The sequence below is a fragment of the Schistocerca piceifrons genome, chromosome 8 (genome assembly GCF_021461385.2).
Source record: "Schistocerca piceifrons isolate TAMUIC-IGC-003096 chromosome 8, iqSchPice1.1, whole genome shotgun sequence".
NCBI classification, from domain to species: domain Eukaryota; kingdom Metazoa; phylum Arthropoda; class Insecta; order Orthoptera; family Acrididae; genus Schistocerca; species Schistocerca piceifrons.
Window position 1 is genome coordinate 109262711 of NC_060145.1, and position 17612 is coordinate 109280322.

General features: G+C 38.1%; 1 protein-coding gene and 1 non-coding gene across 2 annotated transcripts in view; both read right to left on the reverse strand.

Annotated features, from left to right (window-relative positions):
* The window catches only part of LOC124711300 (citron rho-interacting kinase), a 217559-nt gene that overhangs the window by 166648 nt on the left and 33299 nt on the right, over window positions 1–17612 (reverse strand). Inside the window, exons 5-9 of the mRNA XM_047241304.1 lie at window positions 13933–14200; window positions 13080–13257; window positions 12881–13000; window positions 8093–8192; window positions 2984–3124 (exon numbers count right to left, since the gene is read on the reverse strand). Coding sequence (XP_047097260.1) covers window positions 2984–3124; window positions 8093–8192; window positions 12881–13000; window positions 13080–13257; window positions 13933–14200 — 807 coding nt within the window. The remainder of the gene's footprint in view (window positions 1–2983; window positions 3125–8092; window positions 8193–12880; window positions 13001–13079; window positions 13258–13932; window positions 14201–17612) is intronic.
* Trnas-cga lies at window positions 1735–1809 on the reverse strand. The gene has a single exon. It is a non-coding gene; the product is annotated as a tRNA-Ser (tRNA).

The window sequence follows — 17612 nt, forward strand, 5'->3', positions numbered from 1 at the left end:
AATAACTTGTTTAGTGTTACTTCGCACCCACTTTCAAAATATTCTCTTCTACTTATTCCTATAATGACAGTTCATTAAAATACCACAACATTGGAACGTAACTAGAACTCACATCACCTGAGGAAGAGTTGGAGAACTTTGATTTGTTTTATTTCATTCCACTACGGCTTGTATGTTACTGTATGTACAAAATATTGATTTATCTAAAAACAAAGATGACGTGACTTACCAAACGAAAGCGCTGGCATGTCGATAGACACACAAACAAACACACACAAAATTCAATGTCTATCGACATGCCAGCGCTTTAGTTTGGTATGTCACATCATCTTTGTTTTTAGATATATTTTTCCCACGTAAAATATTGATTTTGTTTATAATCTCTTCATGCATAAAATATGGCTGGAAAAGACGTGATATTGTCACACTTTTGGTAATTGTCAGTGCTATTTTGTTTTTACAGTTTATAACATTTTCCATAGTTGTGGGGACTCTCAATAGAGTGACATAAATTGCAAGAAAAGAATTTTTCACTAAACGTATGTGGTGAAACATTGTTTGTGTCAATGTCTGCCATCTTGTCAAACTTGGTGTTGCTCAAAATTTCTCACAAACATGATCTATGCTTGACAGACACGTCAAACAGCACCACACACGGTCAAATATTTGACAAGCATAATTAAGTTTAACAAAATGTTTGACTATTTATGAGGGCCTTAAAAATGCACTCTTTGAGCACTCATTGACTGGACTACAGGTCATCAGCCACAGCATGAGCTTGGATTACACAAGTTTTGAGTAGAAAATTAGCCACGGTCTTTTGTTTTGGGGAGAGGGGTGGGGGAACAGCAAAAGGTTTCCACGTCAATCATATATAAAAATCATTTACGAGTTTACAAATTTTTTTTAAAGATGTTCGATACAATGTCTGTACAAATGTTATTGAATTTACCAATCTCTGCTATAGGACAGGCATTTCATTTTGCTTAGTAATGTGAAATTCGTAAGCGATGTCACAAAACGGAGCATGTTTTGAAGAAATGATCTGAGCATTTGCCTTGAGTGACAAGATAACCACAGATAAACTGAAAAACGGATTGTCACATGTGAATCAGAGGAGTGTTCCTCCAAAACTGAAGTCCGGTGCCTTAACTCCAGCCAGACCAACAATATAAACAACAATTGAAGAGACTGGTTATATTATCACCATTTTTCAGAAATGACATACTGTAACACATGAAACTGCTGTATAATTTATTTTCAATTGTACCTCTGCATAATAAAATACTCTTTATAAATAATATATTGCAGCATTTGTTTTGTGATGCACATATGTAACACCTGCTACTACCAAAAATTTGTACTAGCAAATGGTCTCTGACAAGCCAGTCACACAATCAAAAATAAATTATATGGCAGGTTCGGGTTCTTCCAAAGATTTATCAAATCTGTGAAGCAAAATCAATGTAAACAATATTATCAACAGCTTCTGTCAACTACAGAGAGAAGAGGAGAGGGGACTAAGCAATTACAAAAATATCAAATCATTTTATTACTAAACTGAATGTATCACTAGTCTTCACAAGAAATTAACAATAAATTCAAATTACTTCTCATTTGTTGTGCACTTTTCCTCTAACATTCTTCCAACTTCTCTTCCTCTCTTTTTTCCTCCGTTCTCGATATCATTTTCCACGTGCGCTGATATGAAACTTCCTGGCAGATTAAAACTGTGTGCCGGGCCGAGACTCGAACTCGGGACCTTTGCCTTTCGCGGGCAAGTGCTCTACCGACTGAGCTACCCAAGCACTCCTCGAAGAAGGAGAGCTTCTGTGAAGTTTGGAAGGTAGGAGACAAGGTACTGGCGGACTTAAAGCTGTGAGGACAGGGCGTGAGTCGTGCTTGGGTAGCTCAGTCGGTAGAGCACTTGCCCGCAAAAGGCAAAGGTCCCGAGTTCGAGTCTCGGTCCGGCACACAGTTTTAATCTGCCAGGAAGTTTCACCACAGTAAACTTTTTACCATCCAAGTTTGGCTCATGAAAACAAGCAGTGTAAAGCCTAATTCACACTGGATGTCAATGAAACTGAAGGTAACATCACACGCTAGACAGAATGTTGAAGTAATGTCATGTGTGTTACCCCCAGCACTGAATGGCAGAAGTGATATTATGAGATACATACTATCCCATAAAAAGTTGGGATCTACAAAACTGGAGGTGATGGGTTGAATAAATCATTACACACATTACTAATATGGCTAAACTAAAATTCTTACTGAATGTTCTTGACAAATGTTCTATGGTGAATTTTCCACACTGCTGAGGAGTGAAAGAACTGAGGATGTACCAACAAACATTTCAGAGTATTTATTTGCTCGACAAAATATAGAAATACAAACACATTAAATAGTATTTACAAGGCAATTCATAGTGCCTTTTGCTCTTTAGTGTGTTTTGCTTTCTTCTCAGTACCAAATAACTATTTTTCTTCTTCACAATATTATGAAAAGGAAAGTTGCCTCTCACCATATAGCGGAGATGCTAAGTTGCAGGTAGGCACAACAAAAGACTGTCACAAATAAAGCTTTCGGCCATTAAGGCCTTCATCAACACACACACACACACACACACACACACACACACACACACACACACACACACGCGCGCGCGGTTGATGAAGGTCTTAATGGCTGAAAGCTTTATTTGCAATGGTTTTTTTTGTTGTGCCTATCTGTGACTCAGCATCTCCGCTATATGGTGAGTAGCGACTTTCCTTTTCATAATATTGTCACATTCCATCCTCGATTTTCCACTGTTTTATTTTTCTCCTTCAATATCATTGACTTTCTCATTGTTAAAGTAAAATGAAAACTATCCTCTGTTTACAAGCAGTAACATTATTAAATTAATTTGACTTAGGAGATTAACCGAACACCCATTACATTATTTAATTTCTGTCAGCAGTACTTCATAAAAAGCACTTGCCTCTAATTGCTTCCTGAGTGCAGCAAGTTTTTCTTCTTGATCTCTCTGCCACTTTACTTTAGTATCACGTATCAAGGCAATAGCTTTCATTTCATTTTCCTTCCACTCTGCACGCTCCAAATCTGTTGTTCTTTTTAGTGCCTGTAAACAAATGATTATACGAATTGCCTCACTACTAAAATATAACACACAAATAAGAGCACAATCAAAACATTACATTAAGAGTAGGGAAAGGGGATCAACGATGACTCAGAATAACTGTCACTCACAGAATTCTAAGGAAAGGGTTAAAAATATGAGGTTCTTATTACAGTGATGCATATGGGTTTCGTATTACCTTATAACTGTCTGTGCGAGTATTCAGACATCACAATATAGGCATACAGGTTGTGTGCGCACACATTCGGAAAGCTAGCAAAGTTTTCATTCTGTTCAAGCGCCTGTCAATTACTCAACTCTCTACTATTCAGCGAGCTGTCACATATATTCCTACATTATTTACATTTTACCAGTAATGTCTATTACCATATCTGAATCATTAAACGAATGTACCACTCTGATGTCAGAAAAGTAACACCAGCATTAAGCTGCTCAGGTACAAACAATGAATAAATTATTAATGTTGGATAAAAATCTTTGAGGTTCACTACAGATTCTCTTTGTTATATTTTTTACGTTCATAGCTACAGTCTAACTACCCTTCTCTACATTAGTTGTGTTAAGTGGCAGGAATTTGAACCACATCACACAATGTTCCAAACGGATACAAGCAGCAACATGAAAATGTAGCATCAACTTTTGGCAAAGTTCACATCTATTTTAGGTGAAATTCACATCTAAATTTTTTTGTTTATAAAGGTTCACACATACAAATTTCAAAAGGTCATCACACTATGTCCCTAAAGATGAAGCCTTAGTGTTCTAAAATTGACTTTGAAAAAGTGGTAGGGGAGCTTTACGGCTGGAACATTTGCTCTTGCAAAAGCTTCATTTTTTTCCAAAACTGTCTTTGCTCATTTTCTTCTTTTGGCTCTATTTAAGCTTTTGACAAATGATTGTTTCTGTTGAGATGCACCACCATTTTCCCCTCACCTTATTTTTCTTTTCCCAGCCAATTTTATGATTACAAAATCTGTAGAATTTTATTTTGGACTTTCACAATCAGTCATAGCCAAGCGACCCATACTCGACACTATGGAAAGGATTGACAAGGTGGTTAGTGTAGAAATAGAGTAGAAGGTAACTATTTGCACGTTAGAGGAAGATTTTTGAGGTGGTCTAAATACGCTGACTGGTTTTGTTTTCCTGTTGCTCTAGGGCAGAATGCAGAGAGCGAACTGGCAGTAAGCCACAAGCATAAACAAACTAGAATTATGTAGGGCTGTAGGCTTCCGTGGCCATTGTCACGGACATTAAAAACTTCTGTTGTTAGGTCATGTCATACTACTACTACTACTAAATGATCGATGTTTCGATACCTCTGCTGGGATCTTCTTTGGGATTTTGTGGTGTCTGCAGCTGACTGAACACTGTCAGCAACCAGTGTCATGTTCTCTTATAATGGAGAGTTTTCCCATGCTTGCAGTGGAGAAGTGGAATTACTGGGTAAAATTCTTGTGGCTACCATTGGTAAGCCATTGTCATTGGTTAGAAAGGGATTTTTCCTGCACTTTTGCAGGAGAAGATTTATTGGTTAAAACTCCTCCTTCTGATACTGATGGGCTGCCATCATTGGCTAGAAGTGGAATGGGCAGAGCAAGAGAGGGGGAATGTTTATCCAAAATATTATTGCCCACGGAGATTGCTTCCAGGACATTATATTGCTTGCACGCGACGGCTGCATATTCACTTCCTTGATGGCAGGGAGCCAATACGCCTGAAGCATACACTCCTCTCTATTGAAGTTACAAGCATTATTAGAAATTTCAATTGCTTCTCCAACTTTTCTTCTATAAATGTTGGTTTCCTTAGCCAACACAAGTATGTTATTGAAATGAATGTCAAGGCCACAGTTCTCGTGATGTTTTGCTATCACCGACTTCACATGTTTAGCCACATGTAGTATTCATGTTCCTTAATACACTCTTTAACAGTTCTTCCCGTTTTGCTTATATATGCTTTACCGCAGCCACACATCATTTCACAAATGACACAGTGTGGAGGCAATCAGATGCATCTGTTTTGTGGAAAAAGTCTTGTTTTGTTTTGACTGATTAAAGAGATCCAAATGTTGTTTTTCCTTAGAATTCTGCTCAAGCATACAGTGCCCCAAAAAAGAAACAGTAAATTAACAGAGAGAGAGAAGGCAGTTTATGCCACCCTGCCATCAAGGAAGTGAATATCCAGCCGCAGAGTGTGAGCAGTACAACTGCCCTAGAAGCCACCTCTGCAGACAATAATATTTTGGACAAACATGCCTCTTTCTTGCTCTGCCCATTTCACTTCTAGCCAACGATGATGGTCAACCAATAGCAGCAGGAGGAATTTCAACAGATAACTGTCCTCCAGCAACAGTGCAGGAAAAATTCCTTTCTAACCAATGAAAATGGCTCATTAAGAGATTTAGCCAAAAAAAAAAAAAAAAACCTTCTTCAGTATTAATGCAGGCACATTTCACTTAATATCCAATGACGATGACTACCCAATGGTAGCTATAAGAATTTTACTCAATAATGCCACTTCTCCAGCATAAGCATGGGAAACTCCCCTTTATAAGAGAATGCAACATTGGTCTCTGACAGTGTTCAGTCAACAGTGGACACAACAAGATCCTGAAGAAGATTCCAACAGAAGGGTTGAAACATCGATAGTTTAGAAGAAATATGACAACCTAACAATCCAGAAGATTTTAACTTCAGAAACTAGAATCAAGCCACCAGGACAGCAGCCACGTTCTGTGTTTTTGCAAAAGCAGAACTGCCACAGGGATCTTTGATCTGTTCTGGTGTTGTGAGGATTATACACAAACTCCATGATGCAACAGGATTAGTCCCTCCACTTATTTCAAAATAAGAAAGGAAAACAACAAGCAAGATCTAATACAAAAGATTTCCTAACTGTTTGCTGAAATCAGCAGTGTCATAAGTGAGGCAGTTCGGACTCCATTTATTACCAGTATTTGGCACAACTAGAGTTCGAAACATTCGCCATCTAAAACTGCCATGGTAATGTCTCCACAAAAAATTAAACTTTTGTGCTTTAGCTAGCAGACAATATTACACATTTATTGGTTTTTAGAATGTTACGTCCCATGGTTGAGTCCTACGTTGCATCAAATGACATGCATCCTATACAGACCATTGAACAGCCCACAGCTGCCATTGCACCAGAGCATCGAATGCACTGGTATGTCATCATCCTCATGGACTTTTTGTTTTGAAAACATGTTCTTACACACATTATCTTCCAAAATCAGGCTCTGCTTGATGGTATGCAATAGCAGTAATCAAAAATTGAGTACGTTTACAGTATTTATATGTAGAACATGAAGGTATTTCAAACTATCTTTGATGAAACAGTTCACCCGGAAACATTCACTACAAAATAGAATTTATTACAGACTTTCACATTTTGAAGTTGAATTAACAACTATTGCAAACTGTGAATTTTTCAGGTTCTTAGATATTAGTTTTATCTATAAGAAAAATTTGCTAAGTTTCAGGATCTAAAGCACAGCTTTCTGACCATGGAGCAAACATAAATCTTTAGCTCTTACTCTGACTGATGCACACCCAGGTGAGAGAGAGAGAGAGAGAGAGAGAGAGAGAGAGAGAGAGAGAGAGAGAGAGAGAGAACTGCAAGAATGATTTACAGGTTGTGTTTTGCACAGTTTGACATCAATCCACTATCTTCTACAACACAGATTTGTAATTTCTTTTTCCAGCTGTACTTTTTGTTCTGATCATGTTAGACACTACTGCAAGTGGTACGTTAATTTAGTTGCGTTTACAAACTTCATTAAGAGCTCTGTGAAGAATGAAACTACAACACACTAGTACAAAAATTAAACTCGACTCCCATTAATACAATAACATTTTATCAACCTGATCCAGGTCAGAGTCAACCCTTTGAGCAATGTCAGGGTGAGGCCTTGATCTGGCTGACATACTCATTTTTATAGGAGCTGGAGAGGAAGATGATTTGAGAAATTATTAGTTCCAAAGCATATAGCTTACTAGGAGTTTATTTGAAGCTAAATACACTTCCTTAAACTGAGTTGCCTCTAAGATGAAATTCTAATCTATAAGCAGAGGAAGTGATAGAATCACTGTTTTGTCCACTCAGAGCAAACTCTCCACACCCAACAGGAACGATGGCGAAACTAGAAAACTCCCTGGAACATGCTGTAGAAATTGATCCAGTCCGCATCTGCCTTACAGTTTTGGTACCACAACCCACAGACACTGTTCATCTTATGGAGGGAGGAGGATTTCTTTGACTGGTGGTTGATGATTCCTGTCATGTCCTTCCATCCTCTCCCCTCCATATTCTACATACTCTGCTGCTTAGTGATTTTAATAGTCTTGGGCGTACAATTTAACTGCCTGCAATTTTGACCTTTTGCCATTGTAAGCAGTTGCTCACCAGTTGTTTTGACCACCCCCAAAACACAATAATTTATTTTCTTATGTTTAAGAGGAATATGTAACACATCACAGCATGAAACATGTATATCCCTAACAAGAGGGTTTTAGTTCTCTACTGTACATTTTGGCAGTTGGTCCCCTAGTGTCTTAACAGAGAGCATGTGTGCCCATTATTGTAAGGATTTATACCACAGGTCTTACAGCTGATGATGTGCTTAAGGCACCAGGTTAGACTCATCAAGAGCCTGAGTTTCTGTACACTATTCAAAGGTTTTGCTTTCTCATTTGTAAATATGACACTGCAGTGAACTTTGTGTAGAATATTGACAGGTTTCAGTGACATCATTTGTGACAACACCTGAGGGCCTCAACAAATTAGCTGAAGTTACTACAATTATTCACATGAAAGACAGATGGACAAAAATGGTTTCACACTTCAAATCACTTGTCTGTCAAAAATGTGTTGTGGTGTTGGCCTTTTTGCTTCAGAGCCAAGTTTTCTGTACATAACAAAGTGTTATACCTCATTGGCAGCTTTCAACTTTTGACATTTAAGCTCCACTTTCGCCAGATCATCTTCGAGAGACCTGCATCGATCTTCGAGAGCTGGTACACTTCTATCCCTGTAAAAACAAAAATAAAGTATATAGCACATCTGATATAATCAATGACAGTTTTTAATAGCAGTGAATGGTCTGTGGTTCATCCTACAATTTAGCTGATTTTAATCTTCAGTTTTGGTAAATGTTTTGAATGTGTCAAACACATGGGGTTGTTCCACTGTAGGGATTGCACATCAAAATGCATGTTCCCCATGACTGTCATTAAACTTTCCATACAGCAACCTATGCTTCTGGCAGCACCTTGTAGGATCCCTTTTTCTCCCTTCAATTCACAATAATAGAAGTATCACCGTAGTCCTTTGCCCAATTAGAACCATTTATTGGATTTAAAGTAAAATTTTAGCCTATCCATCCAGTAACCCAGTGTGTAAAACCTTCTAACATATCATTCATCTAATATTTGAGCAGTCCTCACACATTGCTATATTTGTATTTGGTGCTGCAATAAAAGTGTTAATTTATGATGATGCAATAAATTTACAAGGGCATTTTTCACGTTTCATTTAACACCTAGCCTGCATACCACATTTAAGAACCAGCAAACAACAATACTATCAACTTTGACCTCCATAATTATGTCTACCAACGACATCATAGATTTTGATCATCAAGTGAAAGCAACTCACCATGCTCCAATGGAAAGGAGGCAATTAGGGAACAAATTTTTTTGCACTCCACCTCCTTTGCAAGTGAATTAATATTTACTTCAAAAAGTCCATCACTTGCTGCTTGGTTTTCTGTACAAAATGTTCAAAACTCGGGACCATTTTCTTTGTAGGAATGATTTTTTACAAATAAACACATTCATAGATCACTTTAGAGTTTCCTGAGCAGATACTATTGAGAGCTTGCATCAATAATTTTTTTTTTTTAGAAATGATGTAAACAAACATTTATTGTATTCCAGACAAATTGTCATCATAAACATTTCTGTTTCTTTGCTACAGATTCTTGGATTACAGACATTCGCTGTAAAGAGAAAGTCTTTTCACCCTTCCTTACTTTGCAAGTCTGCATCGATTTAGGGGCTCTGCATCATGTGTCCAATAACTGCTACACAAAACTTTGTATAAATGACTGCAATTTTCAAATTTCATGAACATGTATAATGAATTGAAACAATATGCCATTCCATTGTGAGTCTGCCCACATATTGCCGAAGTTTCTTCAACTATGCTGCAGAAGTTTTGCTGGGAAGCCCTTACACATCCTCCTTACAGTCCCGACCTCTTTCCATGTCTTTGAAGCCCTGGAGACAGAAATCTGTGACTGGCAACTTCCTTCAGACGACGCGGTACATGCCTGGGCACAATCATGGTTCTGTAGGCAACTGCCAACATTTTTCCATGAAGGCACTGATTGTCTTGTCTCACAATAGGATAATGTATTAACACTCTTGACATTACTTTTGAAACAACAAACAGTTTATTTACTTTTTTCTATCAGTCTTATTTTCATCTGACTGCACCTTATTGTTTAAGATTTTTTAAACTTTTTTCACATCCATAAGGACCGTTTCACTTAGGCTCTGTGGAAGGTACATTAGTATACATTTTTTTTCATAAATATTTACTATGCATACTTGTTGTCTGACATGTTCTACACCTTGGAGGATCTCTCACTATGAATCTATTGGAACGAAAAGTACAGCTAATCTAATCAAACAATCTGCTGGAACCATTGAAAAATGGCAAAGGAGTGGTACAATTTTGTGTAGTGACACCACAATATGATTTATTGATCTTATTGAAGAAGCTATATTCACGAAATAATATGAAACATTCTGAGAAGGGAAGAGCTCGAGACAAGCAAGTTGTATAATAGCTATAAACACAACGTTAATGTTGGTGTATGTTATAGATAAATGAATAATCTTGTAGAACACTCAATGTTTGTGACAGTATGAAGGAAGAAGATATGAGGTCCTGACTAATCTGTACAAGGAATCATATGTTCTAAATAAACAAGTGCCCACAGTGCAGTTAATTTGATCTCAAAAATTTAAGATAGTCTTAAGAGTTTGGTAAGAAGTCTCTAAACTTGCAAAATGAACAAGCTGTATAAAGACTTTTGTAGTCCAAACAACAGATGATCTAGAAAAATTCTGAAAAAATCCTGTAAACATTCAAATTTTATTGATACTACTTGTGATACCATCACACCAATGAAACTTGCTTGGCTGATTAGAGCAAAAAATATATATAAAATGAAGTCAATAACAATAAAACCACATCTCTAACAAAGAAAATGCTTAAGTGTGGAAAGTACCTGTTGGAATGTCAACAATATCATGAAAAGGATAGATTGCTACTCACCACAAAAATGACATGTTGAGTTTCAGACAGGCATAACAGATGTGTAGCAGTCTTTTGTTGTGCCTGCCTGCAACTCAATGTGCCATCTTTACAGTGAATAGCAATCTATCCTTTTCATAATATTTTTAAGCAAACACTAATAAACATTGTTCTAATGTGAAATTTAGAGATTAAATTTCTGAAAGGTTTGAGATAAAGCTTGAGTCAGACAGGGAGATGGTCCTCCCGCTGCTCTTTTAACTGTGTTCCAAAACAGTCATAAGAGAAGGGAGAATATTGTTAGGAGAAAGCCAAATCAATGAAGGAGTTAGCTTTGGTTGCAAAAGGGACAAGCTACAAGTAAACACGCCTATCTTTTTCAGACAACCTAGCTATTTTTCCAGACTCAATGGAAACAGCCACTAGACAGAAAGCAATAGTTACAGAAGGAAGCTTAAAAATCTCTTTTGTGAAAACCGAACGGATGGCCAGTATTATGAGGTACAACATATCACTTCCGTGGAGTGAGGAGTTGCACAATGTTAACAGTACTGCCAAATGAATCTAGTCAAACATACATTATTTCTATTGGTCGTTTTAGGAAGTTTTCGATACACATATTGTATGGAGAATTTGTACTGTTTGTGCATGTTAACAAGTGTGATGGAAGCATTATTTCTGCAAGAAGGGGATGGCTCTGCATTTTGGTCAAGCTTTCCAGCACCTGCTGATTTGGTGGTTATTCCGCACAGCTGTGCCCCTGCCTCTGAGACACACTGTGCTCCATCAAATATTACCTGCCTTGACAACAGCCTACATCATGAAAAAAAAGGAGAGAAAGTTCCACTGGAGAGTCTGCACAAATGCCTGTTAGAGGGCGGATGTTGAGCTGTCAATTTTGTTAACACTCAATGTAATTGTCAAAGATAAACTGCCGAAAAAATCAAATAGTGGGCATCCAGGAGGGAACATGGGTCACTGACAAGCACAACGACTGCTAAACATGTGAGCTGACACACACACACACACACACACACACACACACACACACACACACACACACACACACACTTTATGTAATTTTCATGCAAGCACAACTCACACACAGATGACCACTGTTTACGGTCACCGATGCATGAGTTGTGCTTGCATGAATGTGAGTGTGTTATCTACTTTAGAAGAAGGCCTTTTGGCTGAAAGCTCACATGTTTAGCAGTCTTTTTGTTGTGCCTGTCTGCAACTCAATGTATCCTCTATATGGTGTGCAGCAATCAATCCTTTTCATAATATTGTCCAAATTGCAGACAACTGTATATGAGAATTTCCAGAGCTATATGGGAATAGACGCATGTCCTAAAAATGAGAGAGAGAGAGAGAGAGACTTCAGTCATTTGGTAGCTTGTTGAACCTAGATAAGCATGAATTTTACCTCCAGCACGGGGCAGATTTCACAGAAGACAAAGTCCAAGGAAACAAGGAAGATGATCCAGAGAGGGAAACAGTGCTACAAATAAACAAGTTTATAATTGTAGATCTTTAAAGTGCAGCACTGTAATTGATACAGGAAGTTCCTCCCCTCTGAACGTCCATCAAATATGGCCGGAAACATCCCAATTCAGACCGCCGCCAAGGTAATGGAATCTTATGAGAAAAAGACATTTTGGAGAAAGAAGCCATTAAAGCAAGAGCTATTAAGATGAAAACGGAGTACTACTTCACTGAGGATGTATGCACTATGATAAAAAAATCAGTATCTCTCAATGTTAAACTTAGATGCTGCCCTACAGTAATTCATCCAGGAGCATTATATGCAACAAAATGTTTACCTCTGAACAAAAAAGCAATGATGGAAGCTCTGGAAATCACATAAAGAAAAATAATAAGGTAAAATTTCAGATCAGTTAAGGAGCAATCACAATAAAGAAGACATCATGATAATGTAATTTACACACATATTCCAAAAATTAGAGACATGATTAGGAAAAGAAGAATAGCTCACTATGGTCAAATCCGAAGAATGCAACCCAACAGACTGACAAAAAGACTTCACATATTTCAGTAAATTAAAAGTGGACAACAAATATTGCAAAAAGTCTGAAGGAATGTGGATGAATGGGTGAACTCAAGGTCAAGAGGAACAACTGCCACACAAAAAGAAATTGCAAGGTTCCAAAGGTTTCTGCGAGAAAGCCAAGAAGAGAACTGGAGCTACATGCACAGAAGAAAAACAGACAAAACTGAGAAATGATTATGGAAATGTGGAAGAAGCAGTTTAAACAACAGTAGTCCAAAGTGGCTCATACATAGAAGAAGAAGAAGAAGAAGAAGAAGAATTATTGGTAAAGATTTCAGTTCTATCTGCAGTTACATACGTATGTAACACTGTTTACTTACAGGTCTCCACTTCGTTTCTCCATTTCAAGAAGCTTTTTACGCAGTATCTCTATCTCCTTGTTCTTTTTACTTATCACACTCTCAGGGTCATCTGTCTTTTTTGGTGGAGAAGTGTCCGTTCTAAAACATCAACAAAGATACAGTAAACACTTAGGAAAAAGAACTCAATCTCATAAAAGCAATGACAGTACATCCTTACTTTTCATTTGATGATATTTCATGAGAATAGGAAAAACCAATGAATGGTAAATTTCGTCCAGAGAACTCTTTCTTCACTTTAAAATCTTCTATTGACAATTTCTGAACAGGAGGCTCAAGTTCTGTGAAATTTGAAGTATCATCATCTCCTTTGACTGATGGAATAAATGGTGGCACAGCTGAAACAGAAATAAGAAAGTTCATAAGTTCACATTAAATCTAAAAATTTATTCAGGTTACAGAAAGTAATGATTTAAGAAGTTATTAGTCAAACAGCATATTGCAGATTCTTAAGGCACACACAATGATGAGATCCGCTTTCAGTGGTTCCAGAAGGAAGTGACTGCTCATTACATGCAATGGTTCCATTGTCTGTATTCTACCTGGGGCTTTCCAGTGTCATATTACGTGAAAATTAGCTATTCTTGCAGAAATTTGTAGTTTACAGGAGGAATGCCAACAACCTAGGTATGAAAATATGGTTCCTCATAATGTGTATTCTATTCTTATAAGAACATGTTGAAGACATATGCTACAGAGTAGTTCACTTTAATCTATATAACTTTAACATGCACGTGCTCTTCATATACAGACACAGTTTTTCTTTGCACATTTCCCTTCTTTAGGAAACTTATGCCAACCCTTTTTGAGGAAAGTTTTACAACTGCAGTTCTATTTATTCATTTTCCTACAAATGATGTTTAATTATTGAGCTACAAATAACACCTCACAAGCTGTCACCATCAAATTCTTACTTATCGTAATTTATATTCTGAAACTAAGTTTTAGAGCTGTTAATTTCGAAATCAATTTTACAGAGGCTTCTAGACCCTATTGTCGATATGAGTTCTTACATTCCCTCAAGTTGGACCAGTCAACGGAGTAGAAAAAAGGGTGTCGCAGGAGATGCTCATGTCCGAGGCGTGACGCAGCATCCTGCAGCAGGCCAGCAACCAGCTGCTTCAATGACTGCGAGGCATCAACATCTGGCGGAATCACCACTTTCCCAGCACAGTTTGCGATCTTACTCTGCTTGGTCGCCACGTCATCATTAGAAAATGGCGTATCTCCAACCACCATCTCGTAGGCCACTATTCCTAATGACCAGTAGTCACATTCAACCTGTACACAAACAAATTCAAATTAACATCTGCCTAAAGAAGTCATTTTTACAGACCTTCAAGTATCAGAAGCTAATTCTCTGTTTAACTACCAGCAAGCACATACACAATGAAGTCAAAGTGTTTCATTGAGTCAACCAAGGAACTCTCATTACCACCACAGCAAATGTGATTTCAGAAATTCTATGCTAGAATCCAGCATCATTTGAAAAGATTGATGATGCCTGAAGGATGATACCCTCATGACAACACAATAGGATGGCATATCTGTTCTGGTGTGACCAGGAGAAGAACTAATTTCCAGAGACAGAGGCCCAGACTGAAAAATGTTTGTTTTTGTGAATGTGGGACGGAACACATGTTAGCATGCGCCCTCACCACACACCATGGACAACTTAAGTTATGATTAGTGTCTTGAGGTTACCAAGTTCAGATCTGAACTTAGTTAAGATTTGTAATTTTTACATTTTATTCTTACTTAAGTTGTGTATACATGTTTTGCATTGTGTTTGCTTCTGACGCAGGAAATAAATAACTGAATACATAAATAAACAATTAACACAGTTTCTAATGAAAATATTATGATGATGCAGAAGGTAACAATAAGATACAGGAACCGAGAGATGACATGTGCACACGGAGTATCACATGTCTTTGAATAAAACACATACTAAAAAATGGCTCTGAGCACTATGGGACTTAACATCATAGGTCATCAGTCCCCTCGACTTAGAACTACTTAAACCTAACTAACCGAAGGACATCACACACAGCCATGCCCGAGGCAGGATTCGAACCTGCGACCGTAGCAGCAGCGCGGTTCCAGACTGAAGCGCCTAGAACCGCTCGGCCACCGTGACCAGCAAACACATACTAAAATAAATTATAATCAGATGATAAATGCCAGACTATGTGATGATTGGGAAGGGGGAGGGGGAAGAGGATGAAGTGCTCCTCTGGTAACCTCCAAATTTACTTCCCAACAATTTGAATGACTTGGAAATATAGAATACACATTTTTCCCACTGTGCCTGTCACCAACAAGGGTGGTTTAACATGAGAACCTACATTTGAGGACATGTCATTTCTACCAAGTTACCCATGTGTGCTGCCATCCATTAGAAGACACAAACAAAAATTACATGGAAAAGTGGACTACTTTTGAATGGGGAGAAATAGCATGTAACACGATAAAAGCAAAATGTTTATGGTGACTTCATCAATAACAATAGTCAGTATTAGTACAATAAATTTAAACAAGGTGAAACATTTTTATGATGCTCAACAAGGACACCCAGTGGATGGAGTTGCCAAAGAAATACTTGAAAAATTCACTACACAATCCATGCCAATAGAATATTTGAATAAACGTCACACAGGTCATATATCCCCCCCATGAACCATGGACCTTGCTGTTGGTGGGGAGGCTTGCGTGCCTCAGCGATACAGATAGCCGTACCGTAGGTACAACCACAACTGAGGGGTATCTGTTGAGAGGCCAGACAAACGTGTGGTTCCTGAAGAGGGGCAGCAGCCTTTTCAGTAGTTGCAAGGGCAACAGTCTGGATGATTGACTGATCTGGCCTTGTAACAATAACCAAAACGGCCTTGCTGTGCTGGTACTGCGAACGGCTGAAAGCAAGGGGAAACTATGGCCGTAATTTTTCCCGAGGGCATGCAGCTTTACTGTATGATTAAATGATGGCGTCCTCTTGGGTAAAATATTCCGGAGGTAAAATAGTCCCCCATTCGGATCTCCGGCCGTGGGAGAGCCAGTCCTGACTACACTCTACCATCTGGTGAGCAAGATGTATGAAACAGGCGAAATACCCTCAGACTTCAAGAAGAATATAATAATTCCAATCCCAAAGAAAGCAGGTGTTGACAGATGTGAAAATTACCGAACAATCAGTTTAATAAGCCACAGCTGCAAAGTACTAACACGAATTCTTTACAGACGAATGGAAAAACTAGTAGTAGCTGACCTCGGGGAAGATCAGTTTGGATTCCGTAGAAATACTGGAACACGTGAGGCAATACTGACCTTACGACTTATCTTAGAAGAAAGATTAAGGAAAGGCAAACCTACGTTTCTAGCATTTGTAGACTTAGAGAAAGCTTTTGACAATGTTGACTGGAATACTCTCTTTCAAATTATAAAGGTGGCAGGGGTAAAATACAGGGAGCGAAAGGCTATTTACAACTTGTACAGAAACCAGATGGCAGTTATAAGAGTTGAGGGACATGAAAGGGAAGCAGTGGTTGGGAAGGGAGTAAGACAGGGTTGTAGCCTCTCCCCGATGTTATTCAATCTCTATATTGAGCAAGCAGTAAAGGAAACAAAAGAAAAATTTGGAGTAGGTATTAATATCCATGGAGAAAAAATAAAAACTTTGAGGTTCGCCGATGACATTGTAATTTTGTCAGAGACAGCAAAGGACTTGGAAGAGCAGTTGAACGGAATGGATGGTGTCTTGAAGGGAGGATATAAGATGAACATTAACAAAAGCAAAACGAGGATAATGGAATGTAGTCGAATTAAGTCAGGTGATGCTGAGGGAATTAGATTAGGAAATGAGGCACTTAAAGTAGGAGTTTTGCTATTTGGGGAGCAAAATAACTGATGGTGGACGAAGTAGAGAGGATATAAAATGTAGACTGGCAATGGCAAGGAAAACGTTTCTGAAGAAGAGAAATTTGTTAACATCGAGTATAGATTTAAGTGTCAGGAAGTTATTTCTGAAAGTATTTGTATGGAGTGTAGCCATGTATGGAAGTGAAACATGGACGGTAAATAGTTTGGACAAGAAGAGAATAGAAGCTTTTGAAATGTGGTGCTACAGAAGAATGCTGAAGATTAGATGGGTAGATCACATAACTAATGAGGAAGTATTGAATAGGATTGGGGAGAAGAGAAGTTTGTGGCACAACTTGACACGAAGAAGGGATCGGTTGGTAGGACATGTTCTGAGGCATCAAGGGATCACCAATTTAGTATTTGAGGGCAGCGTGGAGGGTAAAAATCATAGGGGGAGACCAAGAGATGAATACACTAAGCAGATTCAGAAGGATGTAGGTTGCAGTAGGTACTGGGAGATGAAGAAGCTTGCACAGGATAGAGTAGCATGGAGAGCTGCATCAAACCAGTCTCAGGACTGAAGACCACAACAACAACAACAACAACAACAACAACAGGTCATATATCAACGAGAATGACAATGGTATGTCAAAAACAATGATAACATTTTACCTGGTAAGTTGATGGTGAAAATACTGTTGGCCCAGTGTGTGCTGCAATTGACAGCAGACAAAAAGTGAGTGAGGTTGTTAGTATTGAAACTATGTTTCAAGCAATTTAAGCAAGATATGAAGCAGCATTGAGTAGTAATCACTTTTGAGACTTGGATTAATCA